This window comes from Salmo salar, chromosome 28 (assembly GCF_965601325.2).
Source record: "Salmo salar chromosome 28, fSalSal1, whole genome shotgun sequence".
NCBI lineage: Eukaryota > Metazoa > Chordata > Actinopteri > Salmoniformes > Salmonidae > Salmo > Salmo salar.
Genome location: NC_138318.1, coordinates 23343052 through 23365363, shown reverse-complemented (window position 1 = coordinate 23365363; position 22312 = coordinate 23343052). Strand labels below are relative to the sequence as shown.

At 43.7% G+C, this 22312-nt stretch overlaps 1 protein-coding gene across 1 annotated transcript in view; it reads left to right on the top strand.

Annotated features, from left to right (window-relative positions):
• Positions 1–22312, top strand: part of sdccag8 (SHH signaling and ciliogenesis regulator sdccag8) — a 58030-nt gene that overhangs the window by 19000 nt on the left and 16718 nt on the right. Inside the window, exons 14-15 of the mRNA XM_014179967.3 lie at positions 17341–17468; positions 19500–19608. Coding sequence (XP_014035442.1) covers positions 17341–17468; positions 19500–19608 — 237 coding nt within the window. The remainder of the gene's footprint in view (positions 1–17340; positions 17469–19499; positions 19609–22312) is intronic.

Here is a 22312-nt window from a genome sequence, read left to right as displayed (position 1 = left end):
AGCACCCCCCAGGCCCTGTGGCGGATGGCACTGAAAACGAGCCCCCCGTCAGCTCCAGCATTGGATCATCAGCCAGCTGTGCGTTGGGCAGCCGAGGATATGTCCTAATCCCCCCCCACTCTGTTCAGCTCCTTCTGACGCCTTTGAGCCCGGGCTTTAGTCCCATTGTTTGTTGGTTTGTTTGCTCCTGTCTTTTTGTCATTCCCCTCCCTCTCCCCTTCCCTCCTCTGCTCTACTCAGGGGACCCCATAGGGCGAAACAAAAAAACATGCCTAAAAACTAAACAGCATTCTTTCATTCCCATCACTTGCCAGATATTCAAAACCTCAAAATGTCCACTTTGTGTTTGGTGGCAATGCGCTATACTGAGGCTTGGAAGGGAAATGGGCTTTCATCCACATTTCATCCACATGAAATTCTGCATCCATTTTAATGATGGTGTTTGAGAACTGTCGTTGGCAATGTGGGGCCCAAAGTTTGGATAGATTGATAAGCATGTCCCTGCTCGAAGGAGGAACCTGCAGGCGTAGACATGCACATCAAACTCCCAAATACTAATGATGCCTCTGTCAAAGCAAACCCAGACAAGCCTTCCATCTGTTTGTGGTGAACGGATGGACAGAACATTCTAGATACATCACAATACTCCTAAAGAAGGAATGGTCATCTGACCAGTTCACTTGGTAGATCAGCGTTTGTGTGGATGAATTGATGAGGAAACTACGTGACTGAGTGGTTCCGTGTACCGTGTTCTGTTCCTTTGCTGCCAGTCTGCCACAGACATATTGATAGTATTCACCTATTTCAGATGGCTGACTGTACCTGTGTCCTGTACAAATTAACTCTACAGTAGTGAGAAAAACATACAGACATTTGAACCCATAGGCATTGCAAGGACATTCATTCGCTGGCTCGGTTTGGTTCTGATATTTTCAATGACCTTCTTTTCCATTGAGTTGGATGTGGCAATTGATATGACAGACACCTTCGATACACTATGAACTGTCTGAGAGTCCCCTCTCTCTCCTTCATGTGGCCTTTCACCCCCACAGCAACAGGGACCATTTGGGCTACAGAAACAAAGCTGTGACCACCACTGTGCCTGGGATCAAAAGTTTATCATTTGATCTCAAAATTCCATTAAACACGACACGCTTCTCTGCCCTCCCCTTTCCTCTGTTTTTCACTCTCGCTCTCGCTCCTGTTGGTGCAGAGAGGGGGAAACAGGCCCTGAAAGGGTGGGAATCTGAAAATGAATCAAATAGTGAGCAGATGCAGCTAGATGCCAGAGGGAGATTTATGTGGAGAATCAAACTGCTGCAAACCAAGTCAGTGGGAGGTGGTTGTACAATCAGAGGCAGGATAAAAGAGCCAGTGGCACACAGGCCTCGCTCTTGTCAAAGTAGTAGTAATGAAATCTCGTCCGCTGAGCCTGCTGCCAGCCGAGAGAACCTGTGTTAGCACTTTGGGGTAAGCGCAGGCGCCGGCGCTGCCAGGTAGGAGGGCAGGCACTGAGCGGGAGCTGGGCGGCAGCCATCTTGTTCGGTAGCAGATGGCGGCAAGGCTGGCAGGGGAGGGGCTGCTTAGCAGAACTAATCAGACAGTAACGGATAGGGCAGCTGGGAAGGCTGGCGGCCAGGCGGGAGTGTGCAGGGGAACCGCAGAGTGTCATGATGTTGACAGTGGTGTGCCCATTGGCCTGGGATGAGACCTTGCCGTGTCTTCTCGCCTCACTGTTGGGTGCCCCTCTCTCTGCCACCGTGCCTCGGCCAGCCCGGCCCTCTCACGTGTCAAGGTACAGAGACCAACCTGCTCCAGAGAACGTGTCTCCCCCCCCCTCTCTTTTTATAACCTTTGCGAGGAAGGTACAGAGGGCATCACAGCTATTTGTTGGGATATTGAGTCAGGTTTTAGGATGTGCCTCATGTCAAGTCAACTGTTTATAGGTACTACAGTATAACCACACATAGAAATGGAAGATTAATATTTACCATTTCCTTGTATTATTTGACTTGTTATGTACTAGTCACTGAATGCAGATGGAGTATATTGATAATGGTATTTTTATGGTATTTGGTGACAATGCTTTTTTTTCAGTGTTTTTTTTCTCATCACAAAATAATTGTCTTCTTTCAGAATCGAGCTAGGAAATGCCAATCACGGCCTTATCTTACATTTCAGAGTGTGTTGTATCTATAAAACATATACATTGTAATAAACACACACGTCTTGAAATTGGTGCTGACATAACCATACTTACTTTAATTCTTTAAATGTTTAAAATATATTTTTAGGAAGCATTTCATGGCAGGCAGCCTCCATTCAGGCCCAGACTTTCTTTTGACCAAACACATGCATAGTCTTCTAGTGACAAAGTATCAATGAACAGTACCACTCTTCCTCAGCAGATAGGGCAACAGTCCCTTTCCCGTCTTTCTATCCCTCCATCTCTCCATTCCCCATTCCTCCATCTCTTCATGTTGCCGGGTGGTACATAATAGAACGCTGAGAGTCCTCAGGCAAAATGGAGGCAAATCTGTCGGGTGCAACTGTTCCCGCTCGGGCCAACTCTGTCCAGAGAGAGTGCCCTACTTACTGTTTCTGGAAGATGGGTTACCATCCCTGCTTCCCTCCTCTCACCAAGACACAGGCACACTCTTTCTTCCATTTACTCCCTGGTCAATATCTGTCTTCTATCATGTGGAGCAGGTAGACAGAATCTGGGTTGTTATAGGTACAGCTTTTCGCTACATACTCTATAAATACAGCTAGAATACACTTATTTAGTTCAGTTATTTACATTATTTTGTTGTTAGTGTGCATCTAACGGTTACACTCCCCCACAATCTAAATTCTTCATAGAATGTAATAAATATGCAATATTATGCATCAGATCCTAAAGGTTTGATAAAGAGCAAGCAAGTTATGTGATGCAAGTTTTGCCATTTCAGATCCATTTTCCTCAGTCTTTCAATATATCAAATTGAATTTGTCACATGCGCCGAATACAACAAGAGTAGACGGTACCGTGAAATGCTTACTTACGAACCCTTTCCTAACAATGCAGAGTTAAAGAAAAATTAGCGAAATAAAAAAATGAAATAGTAACACAATAAAATAACGAGGCTATATACAAGGAGTACCGGTACTGAGTCAATGTGCAGGGGTACGAGGTAGTTGAGGTAATATGTACATGTAGGTAGGGGTTAAAGTGACTAAGCTATCAGGATAGATAATAAACAGTAGTAGCAGCAGCGCGCGTGTGTGTGTGGCATCAATATGCGTGTGTGTGCCGGAGTGTCAGTGTAGTATGTGTAAGTGTGTGGGTACAGTCCAGTCAGTGTGCTTAGAGCTGGAGCAAGAGTTTCAGTACCAAAAAATTGGCCAATGCAAATAGTCCAGGTAGCCATTTCATTAAAGGAAAAATCCACCCAAAACCACTCATTCCTTTAATTTACAGTGCCTTGCAAAAGTATTCACCCCCCTTGGCATTTTTCCTATTTTGTTGCATTACAACCTGTAATTTAAATTGATTTTTATTTGGATTTCATGTCATGGACATACACAAAATAGTCCAAATTGGTGAAGTGAAGAAAATTAAAAAAACGGAAAAGTGGCGCGTGCCTATGTATTCCCCCTTTGCTATGAAGTGCAACCAATTACCTTCAGAAGTCACAATTAGTTAAATAAAGTCCACCTGTGTGCAATCTAAGTGTGTGTGTATGTGTGTATATATATATATATATATATATAAAAATATATATATATATATAAAAAAAAAAAAATATTACACACATCTGTTCTGAAAGGCCCCTGAGTCTGCAACACCACTAAGCAAGGGGCACCATGAAGACCAAGGAGCTTTCCAAACAGGTCAGGGACAAAGTTGTGGAGAAGTACAGATCGGGGTTGGGTTATAAAAAATATCCGAAACGTTGAACATCTCACAGAGCACCATTATTAAACATTTTTAAGAATATGGCACCGCAACAAACCTGCCAAGAGAGGGCCGCCCACCAAAACTCACAGACCAGCCAAGGAGGGCATTCATCAGAGAGGCAACAAAGAGACCAAAGATAACCCTGAAAGAGTTGCAAAACTCCACAGTGGAGATTGGAGTATCTGTCCATAGGACCACTTTAAGCCTTACACTCCACAGAGCTGGGCTTTACGGAAGAGTGGCCAGAAAAAGCCATTGCCTGAAGAAAAAATAAGCAAACACCATCCCCACAGTGAAGCATGGTGGTGGCAACAGCATGCTGTGGGTATGTTTTTCATCGGCAGGGACTGGGAAACTGGTCAGAATTGAAGGAATGATGGATGGCGCTAAATACAGGGAAATTCTTTAGAGAAACCTGTTTGTGTTCCAGAGATTTGAGACTGGGGCAGAGGTTCACCTTCCAGCAGGACAATGACCCTAAGCATATTGCCAAAGCAGCACTCGAGTGGTTTAAGGGGAAAATTTACATGTCTTGGAATGGCCTAGTCAAAGCCCAGACCTCAATCCAATTGAGAATCTGTTGTATGACTTAAAGATTGTTGTACACCAGCAGAACCCATCCAACTTGAAGGAGCAGGAGCAGTTTTGCCTTGAAGAATGGGCACAAATCCCAGTGGCTAGATGTGCCAAGCTTATAGAGACATACCCCAAGAGACTTACAGCTGTAATTGCTGCAAAAGGTGGCTCTACAAAGTATTGACTTTGGGTTGGTGAATAGTTATGCATGCTCAAGTTATGTTTTTTTGTCTTATTTCTTGTTTGTTTCACAATAAAAAAGATTTTGCATCTTCAAAGTGGTAGGCATGTTGTGTAAATCAAATGATACAAACCACCCTAAAATCTATTTTAATTCCAGGTTGTAAGGCAACAAAATAGGAAAAATGCCAAGGGGGGTAAATACTTTCACAGGCCACTGTAAATGAAAGTCAAATTAAGTCTTTTTTCTTTTTCTTTTTTTGTTGCTGGGGTCTCAGGACTGATGGGGTTAAAGGACACCGATGATCACCTTCTTGTAAGCGGAGAGATAATTTCTGTATGGACATCTGTGGTCTCATATAAACAAAAAGGTGATGGTGTTGACGACCTCGTGCATAAGCCTGTTCATTTTCCATTTTTATATTAATTGCAACTCATCTAATGAAAATGCATTTGCCCTTTATCATATGTTGTTATTTATTTTCGTTGGGTTTGGAAATAATAGGAATCCACTATGGGTTATGTAAAACTGTAACAATTTTACTCCATCTATACAAACATCCCATTTCATTCATTGAAATGGCACGATAAGATAAACAATTAGCGCAATAGCCACATTATAAGTAAAACATTTAGAGTTAAGAGTAAGCTACTGAGTGAAAGATTGTGGGAGCGAGACCAAAGACAGAAATAATATAGAGTTTCTCCCTCTGCGAAACGAGCTTATAACAACACCTGAATTGTGGCTTACACCCACATCATGACGCACTGCGCCCCCACCCCCCCCCCCCTCCCCATTCCAAACTGGAGGGCCTCTGTCAGAGCCCAACCTGTGCCCCCTACCTGTTCCCCCTACGCTAACACAGAGGGACGTTGCCATCCAACCCACCTCAGCGTCACACAAATCAACACCATTCTGTAACATAAAACTCAGCCGCAGCGCTAATGGTCAGGAATCAAAAACCTTCTACAGAAGCCGTGGCCATTGAATGGAGGAAAACAAAGAGTGTGTTTCAACGCGACAGGAGATGGGAGCTGGAGGGTCGCGGGGGCTGTGCCCAACTCATCCCTCTCAGTACCACCTCTTTGTGTGGGCTCCTCTCTTTGTGATCAACTCCTGATGCCATCTGCTCTGTGTGGTACCGGCGCTGGGCCGACGGAGGGGAGCCCGGCAAGGCCAGGACAGAAAGGGAGAGATTGAAAGAGAGAGAGAGGGAGGGAGAGAAAGGTTGTTCCTCTGGATAAAAGCACTGGCCACTGGGCCGCAGGGCTGGGAGAGCCACTGATGCTGCCTGCCACACAGACAGACAGGGCTATGTGAAGTCACAAAGAGGGTACCTCTCGGACTGTCTTTCAAATACACTCACTCTCCGCATTTCATCTTTCAACTCATTCTGTCTCGCGCACATATGTACACACACACACACACACACACACACACACACACACACACACACACACACACACACACACACACACACACACACACACACACACACACAAACCAAAAACAGCTGGTGCACTTATGCATTCCAGCATACTTGAGGCCAATGTGTGACATATAGTATCCCTCTGCAACTAGATCCTAGACTTCCTGATGGGCCGCCTGGGATGGTGAGGATAGGCAACAACACATCCGACACGCTGACTCTCAACACGGGGGCCCCTCAGGGATGTGTACTTAGTCCCCTCCGTTACCCTCTGTTCACCCACGACTAGGTGGCCACGCATGACTCCAACACCATCATTAAGTTTGCAGACGACACAACGGTGGTAGACCTGATCACCAACGACAATAAGACAGCCTATAGCAGGGGTGGGCAATTGGTCCCCCTTTTGAAAGCCCTCGGATCAATCCCCCCCCCCCTTAACTCAATTGGGGTCTTAACTTACTGTTACAATAGTAGAATACACAAGGTGCAATTTCAAAATTAGCCCATGATAGATAGATAGATAGATAGATAGATAGATAGATTTTTTTAGATTGGTAAATTAGTCTAGCGGCCAGCTATCTAAACTTAGTAATCCTGGTCAAATTACCGGTCGAGGGGCCCACATTGATTTTGTTATTCAGTCTCACTCAGATATCATATTAAAAAACTGCAAACATTTCTCTCCACCCTACTGTATGGCAAAATGTGTAGAATTTTCAGAAATTTGCTGTAAAAAAGCTCATTTTCCTCTCTGCCCCATGGCAAATGGAGTAGAATTACACGAAATGAGTTATAAAATTGGAAAATCTTCTCTCCACCCCATGGCAAAATGTGCAGAATTGCAGCAAACTTGCTTTAAAACGGCAACATTTTCTCTACGCCGCATGGCAAAATGTGGAGACGTTCATGAAATTACCACTAAAACACACAAAAAAACGTATCTCCGCTGTCAAGAAGGGGGCCGCTAAAATGTTTTGCTTGCAATGTAAGGGGTGGGGGGTATGGATGTGGGTATGCAAAGGATGCGGCACCTCAGGAGTTCTGATTTTTTTGTGGTCCCCACCTCCATCAAAGTTTCCCATTCCTGGCCTATAGGGAGGAGGTTAGAGACCTGTCAGTGTGGTTCCAGGACAACAACCTCTCCTTCAACGTCAGCAAGACAAAGGAGCTGATCGTGGACTACAGGAAACGGAGGGCCGAGCACGCCCCATTCACATTGACGTGGCTGTAGTGAGCAGGTCGAGAGCTTAAAATCCCCCATGTCCACATCACTAAGGACCTATCATAGTCCAAACACACCAAGGTAGTGAAGAGGGCACTGAAAAGGTTTGGCATGGGCCCTCAGATCCTCAAAAAGTTCTACAGCTGCATCACTGACAGCATCTTAACTGGCTGCATCACCGCTTGGTATGGCAACTGCTTGGCATTCGACCGTAAGGGGCTACAGAGGGTAGTGTGTAGAAATATTAAGGACTAAAACTTCTCCAGCTCCTTCAAGTTGGATGGATTCTGCTGGTGTACAACAATCTTTAAGTCATACAACAGATTCTCAATTGGATTGAGGTCTGGGCTTTGACTAGGCCATTCCTAGTTTACATTTCATGTAAATGTTTCCCCTTAAACCACTTGAGTGTTGCTTTAGCAGTATGCTTAGGGTCATTGTTCTGCAGGAAGGTGAACCTCCATCCCAGTCTCAAATCTCTGGAAGACTGAAAAAGGTTTCCCTCAAGAATTTCCCTGTATTTAGCGCCATCCATCATTCCTTCAATTCTGACCAGTTTCCCAGTCCCTGCCGAAGGGAGAAAAACATACCCACATCATAATGCTACCACCACCATGCTTCACTGTGGGGATGGTGTTCTCGGGGTGATGAGAGGTGTTGGGTTTGTGCCAGACATAGCGTTTTCCTTGATGGCCAAAAAGCTAAATTTTAGTCTCATCTGACCAGAGCACCTTCTTCCATATGTTTGCCTAACACCAAACGACAGATACTCCAATCTCCGCTGTGGAGCTATGCAGCTCCTTCAGGGTTATCTTTGGTCTCTTTGTTGCCTCTCTGATTAATGCCTTCTTTGCCTGGTCCGTCAGTTTTGGTGGGCGGCCCTCTCTTGGCAGGTTTGCTGTGGTGCCGTATTCTTTCAATTTTTTTAATAATGGATTTAATGGTGCTCAGTGGGATGTTCAAAGTTTCGGATATTTTTTTATAACCCAACCCTGATCTGTACTTCTCCACAACTTTGTCCCTGACCTGTTTGGAGAGCTCCTTGGTCTTCATGGTGCCGCTTGCTTGGTGGTGCACCTTGCTTAGTGGTGCCCTTGCAGGGGGCAGCTCTGGGGCCTTTCGGAACAGGTGTGTGTGATTGTTATATATACTTAAAGTCCACCTGTGTGCCATCTATTTAACTAATTGTGACTTCTGAAGGTAATTGGTTGCACTAGATCTTATTTAGGGGCTTCATAGCAAAGGGGGTGAATACATATGCACTCACCACTTTTCCGTTTTTTAAATATATATATATATTTTTTAAGAAGTTATTTTTCACTTCACCAATTTGGACTATTTTGTGCATGTCCATCATGAAATCCAAATAAAATCCATTTCAATTACAGGTTGTAATGCAACAAAATAGGAAAAACGCCAAGGGGGATGAATACTTTTGCAAGGCACAGTATCTATATATCCAGCCCTTATATTTAGCCTCACAATGAAGTGTTTTACCATGTTATTTTCAGGACAACCAGGGCTACAAGTAGAACACAACAATTTTACATAAACAGTTGCATTCATTAGTTTTATTGACAAATGTTGACACAGCAAAAACCTGATTTAAAAATATGAACCCTTGTAAGTACAGACATGTTTAAAAAAAAAAAAAAAAAAAGTCAGTGACAACTGTTTGGAGTTTGAGTTTTTCCACATTTTGTTGTTACAAAGTGGGATTAAAATGTTTTTAATTGTCTTTTTTGTCAACGATCTACACTTAATACTCATGTCAACATGGAAGAAAAATGTTAACATTTGTAAAACATTTATGAACGATTAAACACTAACAGATAAGATTAGATAAGTATTCAACCCCCAAATTCAATACATGTTAGAATAATCTTTTGCAGTGATTATAGCTGTGAATCTTTCTGGGTAAGTCTCAGAGCTTTCCACACCTGGATTGTGCAACATTTGCACATTATTCTTTTCAAAATTCTTCAAGGTCTGTCAATGTAAGGGCTGTCTTCAGGAATGGACCAAAATGCAGCAGAGTTAGTATTCATCTTTCAATTTAATTAGAAAGAACACTATAACAAACAAAACAAGGAAACTGACAGCCAACAGTCCTGTCAGGTGCAAACACACTAAACAAGAAACAATTACCCACAAACCCCAGTGACAAACAACTCCTACATATGTGACTCCCAATCAGGAACAACGATTCCCAGCTGTTCCTGATCAGGAGTCACAAGACACACACCAGACTGCCACGTCCTGACCCCCAAACTACTACACCAGCTCCATCTGCTGGTCAGGACGTGACAGTCAAGTTGGTTGTTGGTCATTGCGAGACAACCATTTTCAGGTCTTGCCATAGATCTTCAAGCAGATTTAAGTCAACTGTAACTCGGCCACTCAGGAACATTCACCGGCTTGGTAAGCAACTCCCTTGTAGATTTTAGGTTATTGTCCTGCTGAAAGGTGAATTCATCTCTGAGTGTCTGGTGAAAAGCAGACTGAACCAGATTTTCCTCTAGGATTTTGCCTTTGCTTAGCCACATTCTGTTTATTTTTTTATCCTGAAAAACTCCCTAGTCCTTAACGATTACAAGCGTACCTATAACTTGATGCAGCCTCCACTGCTTGAAAATATGGAGAGTGGTATTCAGTAATGTATTGGATTTGCCCCAAACATAACACTTTGTATTCAAGACAAAAAGTTAACGGCTTTGCCACATGTTTTGCAATATTACTTTAGTGTCTTGGTGCGTGTCTTGGAATATTTTTCCTTTTCATTCTGTCAATAAGGTTAGTATTGTGGAGTAACTACAATGTTGTTGATCCATTCTCAGTTTTCTCCTGTCACACCCATGTAAACTCTGTAACTGTTTTAAAGTCACCATTGGCCTCATGGGGAAATCCCTGAGCAGTTTCCTTTGTCTTCGGCAACTGAGTTAGGAAGAACGCCTGTATCTTTGTAGTGACTGGGTGTATTGATACACCATCTAAAGTGTAATTAATAACTTCACCATGTTCAAAGGGATATCCAATGTCAGCATCTACCAATAGGTGCCCTTCTTTGCAAGGCATTGGAAAACCTCCCTGGTCTTTGTGGTTGAATCTGTGTTTGAAATTCACTGCTCGACTGAAGGGCCTTACAATTATCTGTATGTGTGGGGTATAGAGATGAGGTAGTCATTAAAAAAAATCATGTTAAACACCATTATTGCACACAGAGTGTGTCCATGCAACTTATTATGTTGCATGTCAGCTTAACATTTTTCAGTCATTTGTGTTTTTCTTTGTTCTTTGAAAAACGTACAGTTGAAGTTTACATACACCTCAGCCAAATACATTTAATCTCAGTTTTTCACAATTCCTGACATTTAGTCCTAGTAACAATTCCCTGTCTTAGGTCAGTTAGGATCACCACTTTATTTTAAGAATGTGAGATGTCAGAATAATAGTAGAGTGATTTTATTTCAGCTTTTATTTCTTTCATCACATTACCAGTGGGTCAGAAGTTTACATAGACATACAAACGTTTTGGGTAGCCTTCCCCAAGCTTCCCACAATAAGTTGGGTGAATTTTGGCTCATTCTTCCTGACAGAGCTGGTGTAACTGAGTCAGGTTTGTAGGCCTCCTTGCTCGCACACGCCTTTTCAGTTCTGCCCACAAGTTTTCCGTAGAATTGAGGTCAGGGCTTTGTGATGGCCACTCCAATACCTTGACTTTATTGTCCTTAAGCCATTTTGCCACAACTTTGGAAGTATGCTTGGGGTCATTGTCCATTTGGAAGACCCATTTGCGACCAAGCTTTAACTTCCTGACTGATGTCTTGAGATGTTGCTTCAAAATATCCACATAATTTTCCAACCTCATGATGCCATCTATTTTGTGAAGTGCACCAGTCCCTCCTGCAGCAAAGCACCCCCACAACATGATGCTGCCACCCCCGTGCTTCACAGTTGGGATGGTGTTCTTCAGCTTGCAAGCCTCCCCCTTTTTCTTCCAAACATAACGATGGTCATTATGGCCAAACAGTTATATTTTTGTGTCATCAGAACAGAGGTCATTTCTCCAAAAAGTACAATCTTTGTCCCAATGTGCAGTTGCAAACCGTAGTCTGGCTTTTTTTTTTTATAGTGGTTTTGGAGCAGTGGCTTCTTCCTTGCTGAGCGGCCGTTCAGGTTATGTCAACATAGGACTCGTTTTACTGTGGATATAGATACTATTGTACCTGTTTCCTCCAGCATCTTTACAAGGTTGTTCTGAGATTAATTTGCACTTTTCGCACCAGAGTACGTTAATCTCTAGGAGACAGAACACGTCTCCTTACTGAGCGGTATAACGGCTGCGTGGTCCCATGATGTTTATAGTTGCGTACTATTGTTTGTACAGATGAACGCGGTACCTTCAGTGGAGGTCTACAACTTTTTTTCTGAGGTCTTGGCTGATTTCTTTTGATTTTCCCATGATGTCAAACAAAGAGGGACTGAGTTTGAAGGTAGGCCTTGAAATACATCCACAGGTACACCTCCAATTGACTCAAATGATGTCAATTTGCCTATCAGAAGGTTCTAAAGCCATGACATCATTTTCTGGAATTTTCCGAGCTGTTTAAAGGCACAGTCAACTTAGTGTATGTAAACTTCTGACCCACTGGAATTGTGATACAGTGAATTATAAGTGAAATAATCTGTCTGTAAACAATTGTTGGAAAAATTACTTGTGTCATGCACAAAGTAGATTAGACTTGCCAAAACTATAGTTTGTTAAAAAGAAATGTGTGGAGTGGTTGAAAAACGAGTTTTAATGACTCCAACCTAAGTGTATATAAACTTCCGACTTCAACTGTAATTCCACTTTGACATTATGGGGTATTGTGTGTAGGCCAGTGGCATTTTTTGTGCGCAATTTAATCCATTTTTAATTCAGGCTATAACACAACAAAATGTGGAAGAAGTCAAGGGTTGTGAAGGAACTGTACGTGAGCTTACTATGAGCGTATTATAGACACTATGTTCTGGGATATCCTATGATCTTCTACGTAGAAGAACCCCTTAGCTTCTAATGGCTCTTGTGTAGCTTTTGAGTGTCATAGGGCCCCGGGCCCTTTCAGGATCCGCCCTTGTCTCACAAACACCGCTCTATCTCAGCCCCGTTAATCACACAGACTAATGGTATCTACAGATGCAGAAGAAATAGAATAATCCAATGGTACAACCCGTAAGTCTGGAGCTCAAACATACAATGTTTTAAAGGGGTTGGAAGTCCAAAACGTGCCAGCATTATGATGGGACTCATTGGGTTAAGCTTTTAAGATTTGTTTAACTTTACAACCGTGAGAAGAAAAATAGTTTTACATTTGCAGAGGAGTGAAATATGTTTCTGCAAAAGAATGTGCACTCTCCCTCCGTGGGTTGTGCGTATGGGGGTGTGTGTAGCTGTCCTGAATCAGGGGAGTATTTGTTAAATTGGTGGCGACTGCATTTCGCTCTGCCCGTGACCTTGAGGGGGCTTTGCTGCTCCTTGAAGAAGAAAAGCAGAAGCTGGCGGTAAACAAAGTTCACTTCTGACAGATGGATTGAATGACAGAGAGGTTGCGGGTGCCAGAATAGCCCTGGCAGCGGAGGAAATGTTCAGTGCGGTCCAACAGGAGAGGAGGTGTGAACAGGTGCAGGGCTGCTGAAGGAAGAGGGACCAGATGGAGGGAGCCAGAGCCAGTTTAGTTAAAGGAAAAAGGGTGGGAGGGAGAGCAGGGGAAGGGGGAGCGAGGAATGGAGGGGAATGAGAGAAAAAGGGATAGGAGCAGAGATAAGAGCCCCCAGGACGGAGAAGAGCGGAGGAGAGAGCGGAATAATGCACAGAGCAAACTGTGCTGTGCTATGTAAGTGATAGCCAGGCTAGAAGGGGCTGCTTTTGATATTTCTCTATCTTAGAGAGTGAGGGGGAGATGTGTTAGTTAGATTGAAGGACATGGGTGAATGGAGTGCAATTGACACACCAGCGGCTGAATAAATGTGTTAAAATATACAAGGTGTACTTTAAAGTGTGTCTGTATGTGGATACTGAACTTTATTCTTCCCTGAGCTGAGTACATGGTGTCATTAGACAACATTCCTTGCAAGCGCCCAATATGCCACAAATACCCCCAGTTGGCAGTGCCACACCAAATCAGCATTCATTAGTTCTCTTTATACTGTTATTCTTAGCATCAGGATCGATCTTTTTCGAGATCATTTGACATCAATGTAAATGTATGAAGGAAGGGATGAATGAGAAGAGTGAATGGCAACTGGTTCAGTATTTTTTCCAGGTATAATGTACTTCCAATAGAGTATTGTTGTGATGAGTATTTACAGTTTTCAGAGTTGGGTAAGTCATTGAATAAATGAATTTGCTTGGGAACATGCTGTCTGTTGTGCACTGATAGATGGCTACTGTTATCACACATTGTTTATTTGTTCTGTTTTGGGCTGGGTAGGAACATCAGGCCTACTGTGCTCGTTGAAGACTGCTTCTATTCCTCATATTCAAATAAATCCTACTTACACATGTACTATACCCTGTTTTTCAGTTTAGATTTTCACTGTAAAAGTGTAGAAGTTGTTGTTATCTAAGTTGACCAACATGTTCAAAAAGTTAGTCTTGAGAGAGGTTGACGCATTATCACACTAAACAGTAGCTGGTGTTGCCAAGCGGCTGACTCCAATTTGCGCTCGTTTTAGGAACCGTAGCATTTGGTCATTCCTGGCTGTGGATCATGGAGCACCGCGGGGTGCTGCAAACTCTGCGCTCGAATGGGCTGTGGTATTCCAAATCAAATGGGCAACAGCTTGACTAGTACCCACTTAGGCAGCCCTGGGCCCTCACTTAGTGCTCTAGCACCCAGGACCTAGCCACAGAGCCGGGTGCTGGGACGGGATAGTATAGTTCCCCCTATCAGGCTGGTCGACCCTGCCCTGCCTCCTGACTGACTCACTGACCATTAGGCCTCGCTCACTCACATAATTATAGCCAGTGAGCAAACAGAAAGTGACCCCTGGACTGAGAGATATGGAACTGTGAGAAATCTCTGTTAGGGGAGTTCTAGGTGGTTGCTCTCTATGTAGGTTTTGGAAAACCGATAGAATGGGTCTCAAGTCATCCCAAATCAGGTTCAGAAAAGGAAGCAATTCGTTTTGCAGCAAAACATTTTATTTTACACATGAAATCACATATTAAAAAATAAATAAAAAAGATAGCAAAGGATATTTATTACTAATAAGGTGGGTGCTTATATCTGTCCTATTTCACACATGTAGAAGTGTGTATTATACGCATTTGTGAATTGGACATTTCGTTTTTTTGCATATCCCAGCTCCCCCTCAGACACCTTCGGAGAGTGGGGTCACGGCCAGAGTCAGCCATGATCAACGGCGACCCTGAAGCAATTCGGGTTAAGTGCCTTGCTCAAGGGATCATCGGCAGGTTTTTCATCTTGCCGGCTCGGGCATTCGAACTAGCAACTTTTTGGTTACTGGCCCAACACTCTAACCGCTACTTTACCTGCCGCCTAGGCTACATGTACATGTTATGTGCTGAAGTGCATCTTCGATATAAAAGCACTACTTACAATATATCATTTACTATCATAATGTACTATAGAAATGGAAATAAGGTTCAGGGCCATCTTCACTAGAGCTTCAGAAAGAACAAATCGAACTTCCGCTGTTTCGCTCTCTTCTGACCATGGCTCATCTTGGCCTTCTGGCTCAAAACTTCCAACTCTCGTCAGTCGTCATCAGTCCTCTCTGAAACTTTCTGGCCGGCTGTCTCATGCTAATTGGTGGATAAACACCACCGGTGCGAGGCTGGGAGGCTGGGGCCCCCCTGGAAACAAACAGTAACAAATGGCTGGCTGTGAGGGCTCTGCAAGCCCACGCTGGGCGCTGGTGTGGGGATGGATGGTGTTTTAGGCCGCTGTTCAAGCACCGCAGGGGGCCGGGCGGGTGGCCGCTCTCTCTCTCCTGGTCTCCTAGGCAGGCGCACCACCACAACCCAACACCCCGCCCCCCTGCGTTCACACTCCAGACGACAGCAGGCCTGGAGAGACGGTCACTTTGGAGCCCTGTTCCAAAACCCAGTGTGGGAGAAAAGTTCGGTCGCTTTCTTTCGTTCTCTCCCATAATTATCACTTTTTAAAAACTTTTGTGCAATTTTTTTGGGGGTTGCCGTTGTCGTTAGATTTCAAATTGATGTTTTGTTCTTGTTGAATTTGCTATAGATTGATTGATTTGATATTTGTTTTAGTTTATTTTGTTAGAAATGTAGAGATAAAAGTCTTGATACGAGATCTCATTTTTGATGGCGGTAAAAAGCACAACATGACATTGTATTCTATGAGCAACATTAGTGGTGCAGTAGTTTGATCGCGATTTTCATTACTGTATTGTCATTCTATATATATCACAGACAGTAGACAGTATCACCAGCAAAGCAAACCCACACCACCACCTCCATGCTTCACGGTGGGAACTACACATGCAGAGATCATCTGTTCACCTACTCGGCGTCTCACAAAGACTCACATTTAGACTCAGCAAACCAAAAGACAGATTTCCACCGGTCTAATGTCCATTGCTCGTGTTTCTTGGCCCAAGCAAGTCTCTTCTTCTTATTGGTGTCCTTTAGTAGTGGTTTCTTTGTAGCAATTCATCCTTTAAGGCCTGATTCACGCAGTCTCCTCTGAACAGTTGATGTTGAGATGTGTCTGCTGAACTCTGTGAAGCATTTATTTGGGCTGCAATCTGAGGCTGGTAAATCTAATGAACATATCCTCTGCAGCAGAGGTAACTTTGGGTCTTCCTTTCCTGTGGCGGTCCTCATGAGAGCCAGTTTAATCATAGCGCTTGGTTTTTGTGACTGCATTTGAAGAAACTTTCAAAGTTCTTGAAATTTTCTGTATTGACTGACCTTCATGTCTTAAAGTAATGGTGGACTGTCGTTTCTCTATGCTTATTTGAGCTGTTCTTGCCATAATATGGACTTGGTCTTTTACCAAATAGGGCTATCTTCTGTATACCACCCCTACCTTCTCACAACACAACTGATTGGCTCAAACGCATTATGAAGGAAAGAAATTCCACAAATGAACTTAAGGCACACCTGTTAATTGAAATGCATTCCAGGTGTCTACCTCATGAAGCTGGTTGAGAGAATGCCAAGAGTGTGCAAAGCTGTCATCAAAGGGTGGCTACTTTGAAGAATCACAAATATAACATTTTGATTTGTTTAACCATTTTTTTGGTTAGTACATGATTCCCATATGTGTTATTTCATAGTTTTGATGTCTTTGCTATTATTCTACAATGTAGAAAATAGTAAAAATAAAGAAAAACCCTTGAATGAGTAGGTGTGTCCAAACTTTTGTCTGGTACTGTATCTAATATATATCCTGCTGAGACGCACTATGCCTTTAAAAGCGTGAGATTTTGGCAATGAAGCCCTTTACTTCTCCAGAGTCAGATGAACTCATGGATACCATTTTGATGTCTCTACATGCAGTTTGAAGGAAGTTGCTAACTAGCGTCAGCGCAATGACTGGAAGTCTAGGGGAACAACTAGACTTCCAGCTTGCTAGCTGTTCCCATAGACTTCCAGGCATTGCGCTAACGCTAGTTAGCAACTTCTTTTGAACTACATGTTATATATAAACAAAAAAGATTCAAAATCATATTTTTGGGAGTGGCAGAGCGAAATGTCCCACCGCTGCTAAATTAATATAGGGGAAACACAGGATACAGCTTTATTGTTTATCATTAGTCCATCACATGTACAGTACATCTCACCCCCTCAGTGTACACTGTGTTCTGTTGCATTGTGTAGTGGACAGCTGCCTCAACACCCAGGGGCCTATTGTCTGGGGCGTGACACTTTTACCCTTCCACCCCTCATGAGCTGTCTTTTTATTTCCCTCCTCTCTATCTCTCTTTCTATCCTCTCCGTCTCTCTCGCTCAGGCAGGAGAAGGAGAGTGCGGAGCGCTGCCGGGGCGAGGACATGGATGCTCTGACCTTCTCTGCACAGCAGCGCGAACAGGAGCTGACACAGAGGCTCCAGCAAATGGAGGCGCAGCACGAGCGGAGCGGTGGGTGTCCGGTGGCGCCGCCACAGCCTGCCAAAAGAACACCCCCACCTTTCTCCACCCTTCATGCCCCCATCCGCACCCCGGCCCATGCCACACTGTGAGGGACGGCATCAGGAACACCTGTAACCTTTGGCTGGCCGAAGGGAGCAGATGCTTGGCACTCCAGAGATTGGCCATTACATATTAGTTATCGTTTAGAAAGGGAAAAATGGGCCGCGTTCTGGGCTCACTGTCTGTAGATTTCAGAGTGCTGCTCTCACATCTGTTGCACCATCTGGATCCAGCGAGTTTATTTACCTGTGTTTTGAGAAACTTGAAGCATGCTGATTGCCAGAACAAAGCCTCGGGAAAACAAAGGGCTTCTTTTTGGCGCAGCTCGGCGGCACACATGTTGTCTAAAGAGAGATGGCATCAGAAGCTCAGCAGGAAGCTCTCTGGGCCTATGGAATTAGTCCTTTAATACCACAGACCACTTCCTTCTCTAAAGCGTATAATGGCCACTCGCACCAGCTAATTAGTTTTCTCTCTCTCCCAACCACCCCCTCCATCCCTCTCTTCCTCCCTCCCTCCCCCTCCCTCGCTTTCTAAACAGTTTGGTTTTTAGTAGTTGTAGACAGAATAGCCTCTAGACGATATGTTTTTTTTCTTTCTCTCTCTCCGCTGTTTGTTTTTACTCCCAGTTTGTTTGTCTTTGTATCTTGTTTGTCTCTGTGGCCTACGCATGCCCAGCCGCTTTCAAAGCCTGTTAGCTAATTACGATTCTTTTGGGCAAGTTTTTTTTACTGCTCCCAGCCGGCGACCCAACTTTTTTTTTGTAAAGTTTAATTTCGCAACATAAAAAAAAGATTTCCACACCACTTCCCAAATATCTGTATTTGCTTTGTGTGTCCATGCTGTGCGATTTGTCTATTTATGTCCAAATGGCTAGCACAGAGCTTTCTGGAGTCTTTTCCTCTGTACACTGGCAGACTATGTCGATAAGCCACCATGACAAAATCATTTTAGAGAGAACATGAAACCAGCTCTGTTTCCTTGACCAGACCAGATTAGCTGTGTGGAGTTAGTAATTGCTCCCTACTTTATGTACAGTCACAGTTCATTTCACCCCTGAGCATCATCCCTTAAGTCACTCTCCCAGTTTAGTGGTAATAAACTCGACCAGTGGAATCCAACCTCTTGTCTGAATAGCAGCTTCTTTCGCTTCCTCTAAATGAAAGGAATCTGACTAGCATGTCTCAGCACTGCAGAAGCTAGAACATTTTACTGTAAACTACCCTTACTCAGCCAGAATGTACAATGTTGAAGTCTAGTTCTACCAATTTCCCTGTGAATGCCAGGTGATGTAAAACACTTCATAAGCTCTCCTGCATGAAGCACTTGAGATCTAAGCCTGGAAGAGTCATCTGCATATCCACTCGGCTGCTATTTCACAGAATAGTAAATAGTTGAAAGGCTCTTTATAAATCTGAGGTACTTTTCAAAAGACTGGAGTCCTTCATGAGTTCTATTGTGACAGAATGGTAGAGCAGGTGGAATGGACACCATTCCAAACTTGCAGCATTGTTTTAAAAAGACATATGTTGGTGATGATACCGCCGCACAACATTTCAAAGACTGATCAAAGTCGAGTTTTGGATTGTTCCAAAAGAGTCGCGAGTCAGTCTATGGGCACTGTAAAACAACACATTTCACTGCACCTACTGTGTGTGGTGTATGTGACAATAAAACATGGCATTATCTTTATTTATTTTACATGATAACAAGGTTAAAAACCTAGCAAATGGAAAGAGTTTCAAACAACTCCATTTACAATACAATCCTTTCTTTAAACAACTTTATTGCATGGTGAATCTGCACAAAGATACTATACTTCATTCATTACGTGAATTTAGGCACAAATAAACATACTGTATGTAATTCACTGTCTTTTTCCTGTACCTGTCCAGGATGCAAGATATTTGATGTTGAGTGAATGTACAGCATGTATCATGACTGTGGTCACTGACCCTGCTATCCCATGTTCCCTTGCAGTGGGTGAGCTGGAGGCCCTCCTCAGCTCCCAGAATGCCCTGATAGGGAAATTGAAGGATGAATGTCTCAGTCTGGGGGCCAAGCTGGAGATGCTGACAGAGACTAGCAGGTAACACCCACACTGGACATTAACACTTATTTCATGGACATTTGGCAGTCAGTCAAAGCCTTTTTTACATCAGCAGTTGTCACAGAGTGCTTTACAGCTACCCAGCCTAAACCCCCAAAGAACAAGCAATGCAGATGCAGAAGCACAGTGGCTAGGAAAAAGTTAGAAAGGCAGGAACCAAGGGAAAAACCTAGAGGGACCAGGCTCTGAAGAGTGGCCAGTCCTCTTCACACACTTTTATCACTTATTTAATACTATTTATGTCACTCTGTCAGACTTTTTTTAATGCGGTCATGATAACCAGCAGTTAAAAAAATAAATAAATCAAAGTATGACATATTTTCACTGCCTGACTTCAGTGCCTGATGGAACCTGGAATTGCGTTGCCGGCGAAACACCGTGACCTGTTTTTTGTCGTCTTTGACCATAATGTCAAATATCACATTGGATGAGAAGTACCATACAGTATACCTCCAGATTGTGAAATCTGTTCTCCGTGGCACTGTTCCTTTGCAATGTTGTCACGACACTGTGCTGTATCAGAGCTGCTGTCATTATGCAGTGGGCCACGCCAGTCTGTCCACAGACAGACACACACACACACACACGTTTGTCACCTCAGGCCTTTGGGCCAGTCAGCTGTTAAAACAGTGTAAAGCACATTAGTCACATCACAGACCCCAATCTGCCACAGCCAGAACGCCCAACCTGCCTAGGTCCTACCAACCCCATATACAGGACGACACACTCTCATCTTAGAAGAGAATACACCCATACACTCAGTAATGCTAACACAGAGGACAACAGCTTGTAAACCAACGTTTAAATGCCCTCGCTTTCTCTCTCTCTCTCTCCTAAACACACATACACACAATTGTAAAACCACTACATCCGCTGCGTAGCCCTCATTCAGTGTTGCACTGCGGTGGCCTTTTGTTGTGTGTCTTCAGGCTGTTTCAGCTCCCGATGCCTCATGCTCAATGTGCCAGCTAAAGCGCAGCCGGCCTGCTAGCCAGATGAATGCACTGCGTTCTTCTGCACCACTACACCCAACAGTAAACAAGGCAAAGGCCTCCTCCACAGCCCAGTGCAGCCTGTTGAGAGAGGAAGAGGGGAGGCCAATAGCCTGCTGGCCAATTTGGGCTCCTCAAATGTGGGCTGAGTAGACCTCAACTTGAGTAAAGGGTGGAGCTCCTTATCTGGAAGTCTCGATTGCCACAGTGCTGTACATTAGTGGTTCTCAACCCTGGTCCTGGGAACCCAAAGGGGTGCACATTTTGTTTTTTGCAATAGCATCACACAGCTAAGTTCTAATGGTCAACTCATCATCAAGCTTTGATGATTTGAATCAGGTGTTAGTGCTAAGGCAAAAACTAAAATGTGCACCCGTTTTTGGGTCCCCAGGACCAGGTTTGAGAATCACTGCTGTACATACAGTTGAAGTCGGAAGTTTACATACACCTTAGCCAAATACATTTAAACTCAGTTTTTCACAATTCCTGACATTTAATCCTAGTAAGAAATCCCTGTTTTAGGTCAGTTAGGATCACCACTTTATTTTAAGAATGTGAAATGCCAGAATAATAGTAGAGAGAATTATTTATTTCAGCTTTTATTTTTTTCCATCACATTCCCAGTGGGTCAGAAGTTTACATACACTCAGTATTTGGTAGCATTGCCTTTAAATTGTTTAACTTGGGTCACACGTTTCGGGTAGCCTTCCACAAGCTTCCCACAATAAATTGGGTGAATTTTGGGCCATTCCTCCTGACAGAGCTGGTGTAACTGAGTCAGGTTTGTAGGCCTCCTTGCTCGCACACACTTTTTCAGTTCTGCCCCCACATTTTCTATAGGATTGAGGTCAGGGCTTTGTAATGGCCACTCCAATACCTTGACTTTGTTGTCCTTATGCCATTTTACCACAACTTTGGAAGTATGCTTGGGGTCATTGTCCATTTGGAAGACCCATTTGCGACCAAGCTTTAACTTCCTCACTGATGTCTTGAGATGTTTCTTCAATATATCCACATAATTTTCCTACCTCATGATGCCATCTATTTTGTGAAGTGCACCAGTCCCTCCCGCAGCAAAGCACCCCCACAACATGATGCTGCCACCCCCGTGCTTCACGGTTGGGATGGTGTTCTTTGGCTTGCAAGCTTCCCCCTTTTTCCGCCAAACATAACGATGATCATTATGGCCAAACAGTTCTATTTTCGTTTCATCAGACCAGAGGACATTTCTCCAAAAAGTACTATCTTTGTCCCCATGTGCAGTTGCAAACTGTAGTCTGGCTTTTTTATGGCGGTTTTGGAGCAGTGGCTTCTTCCTTGCTGAGCGGCCTTCCAGGTTATGTCGATATAGGACTCGTTTTACTGTGGATATAGATACTTTTGTACATGTTTCCTCCAGCATCATCACAAGGTCCTTTGCTGTTGTTCTGGGGTTGATTTTCTCTTTTCACACCAAAGTACGTTAATCTCGAGGAGACAGAACGCGTCTCCTTCCTGAGTGCTATGACGGCTGCGTGGTCCCATGGTGTTTATTCTTGCGTACTATTGTTTGTACAGATGATCGTGGTACCTTCAGGCATTTGGAAATTGCTCCCAAGGATGAACCAGACTTGTGGAGGTCAACAATGTTTTTTTTGTGAGGTTTTGGCTGATTTAATTTTATTTCCTCATGATGTCAAGTAAAGAGGCAC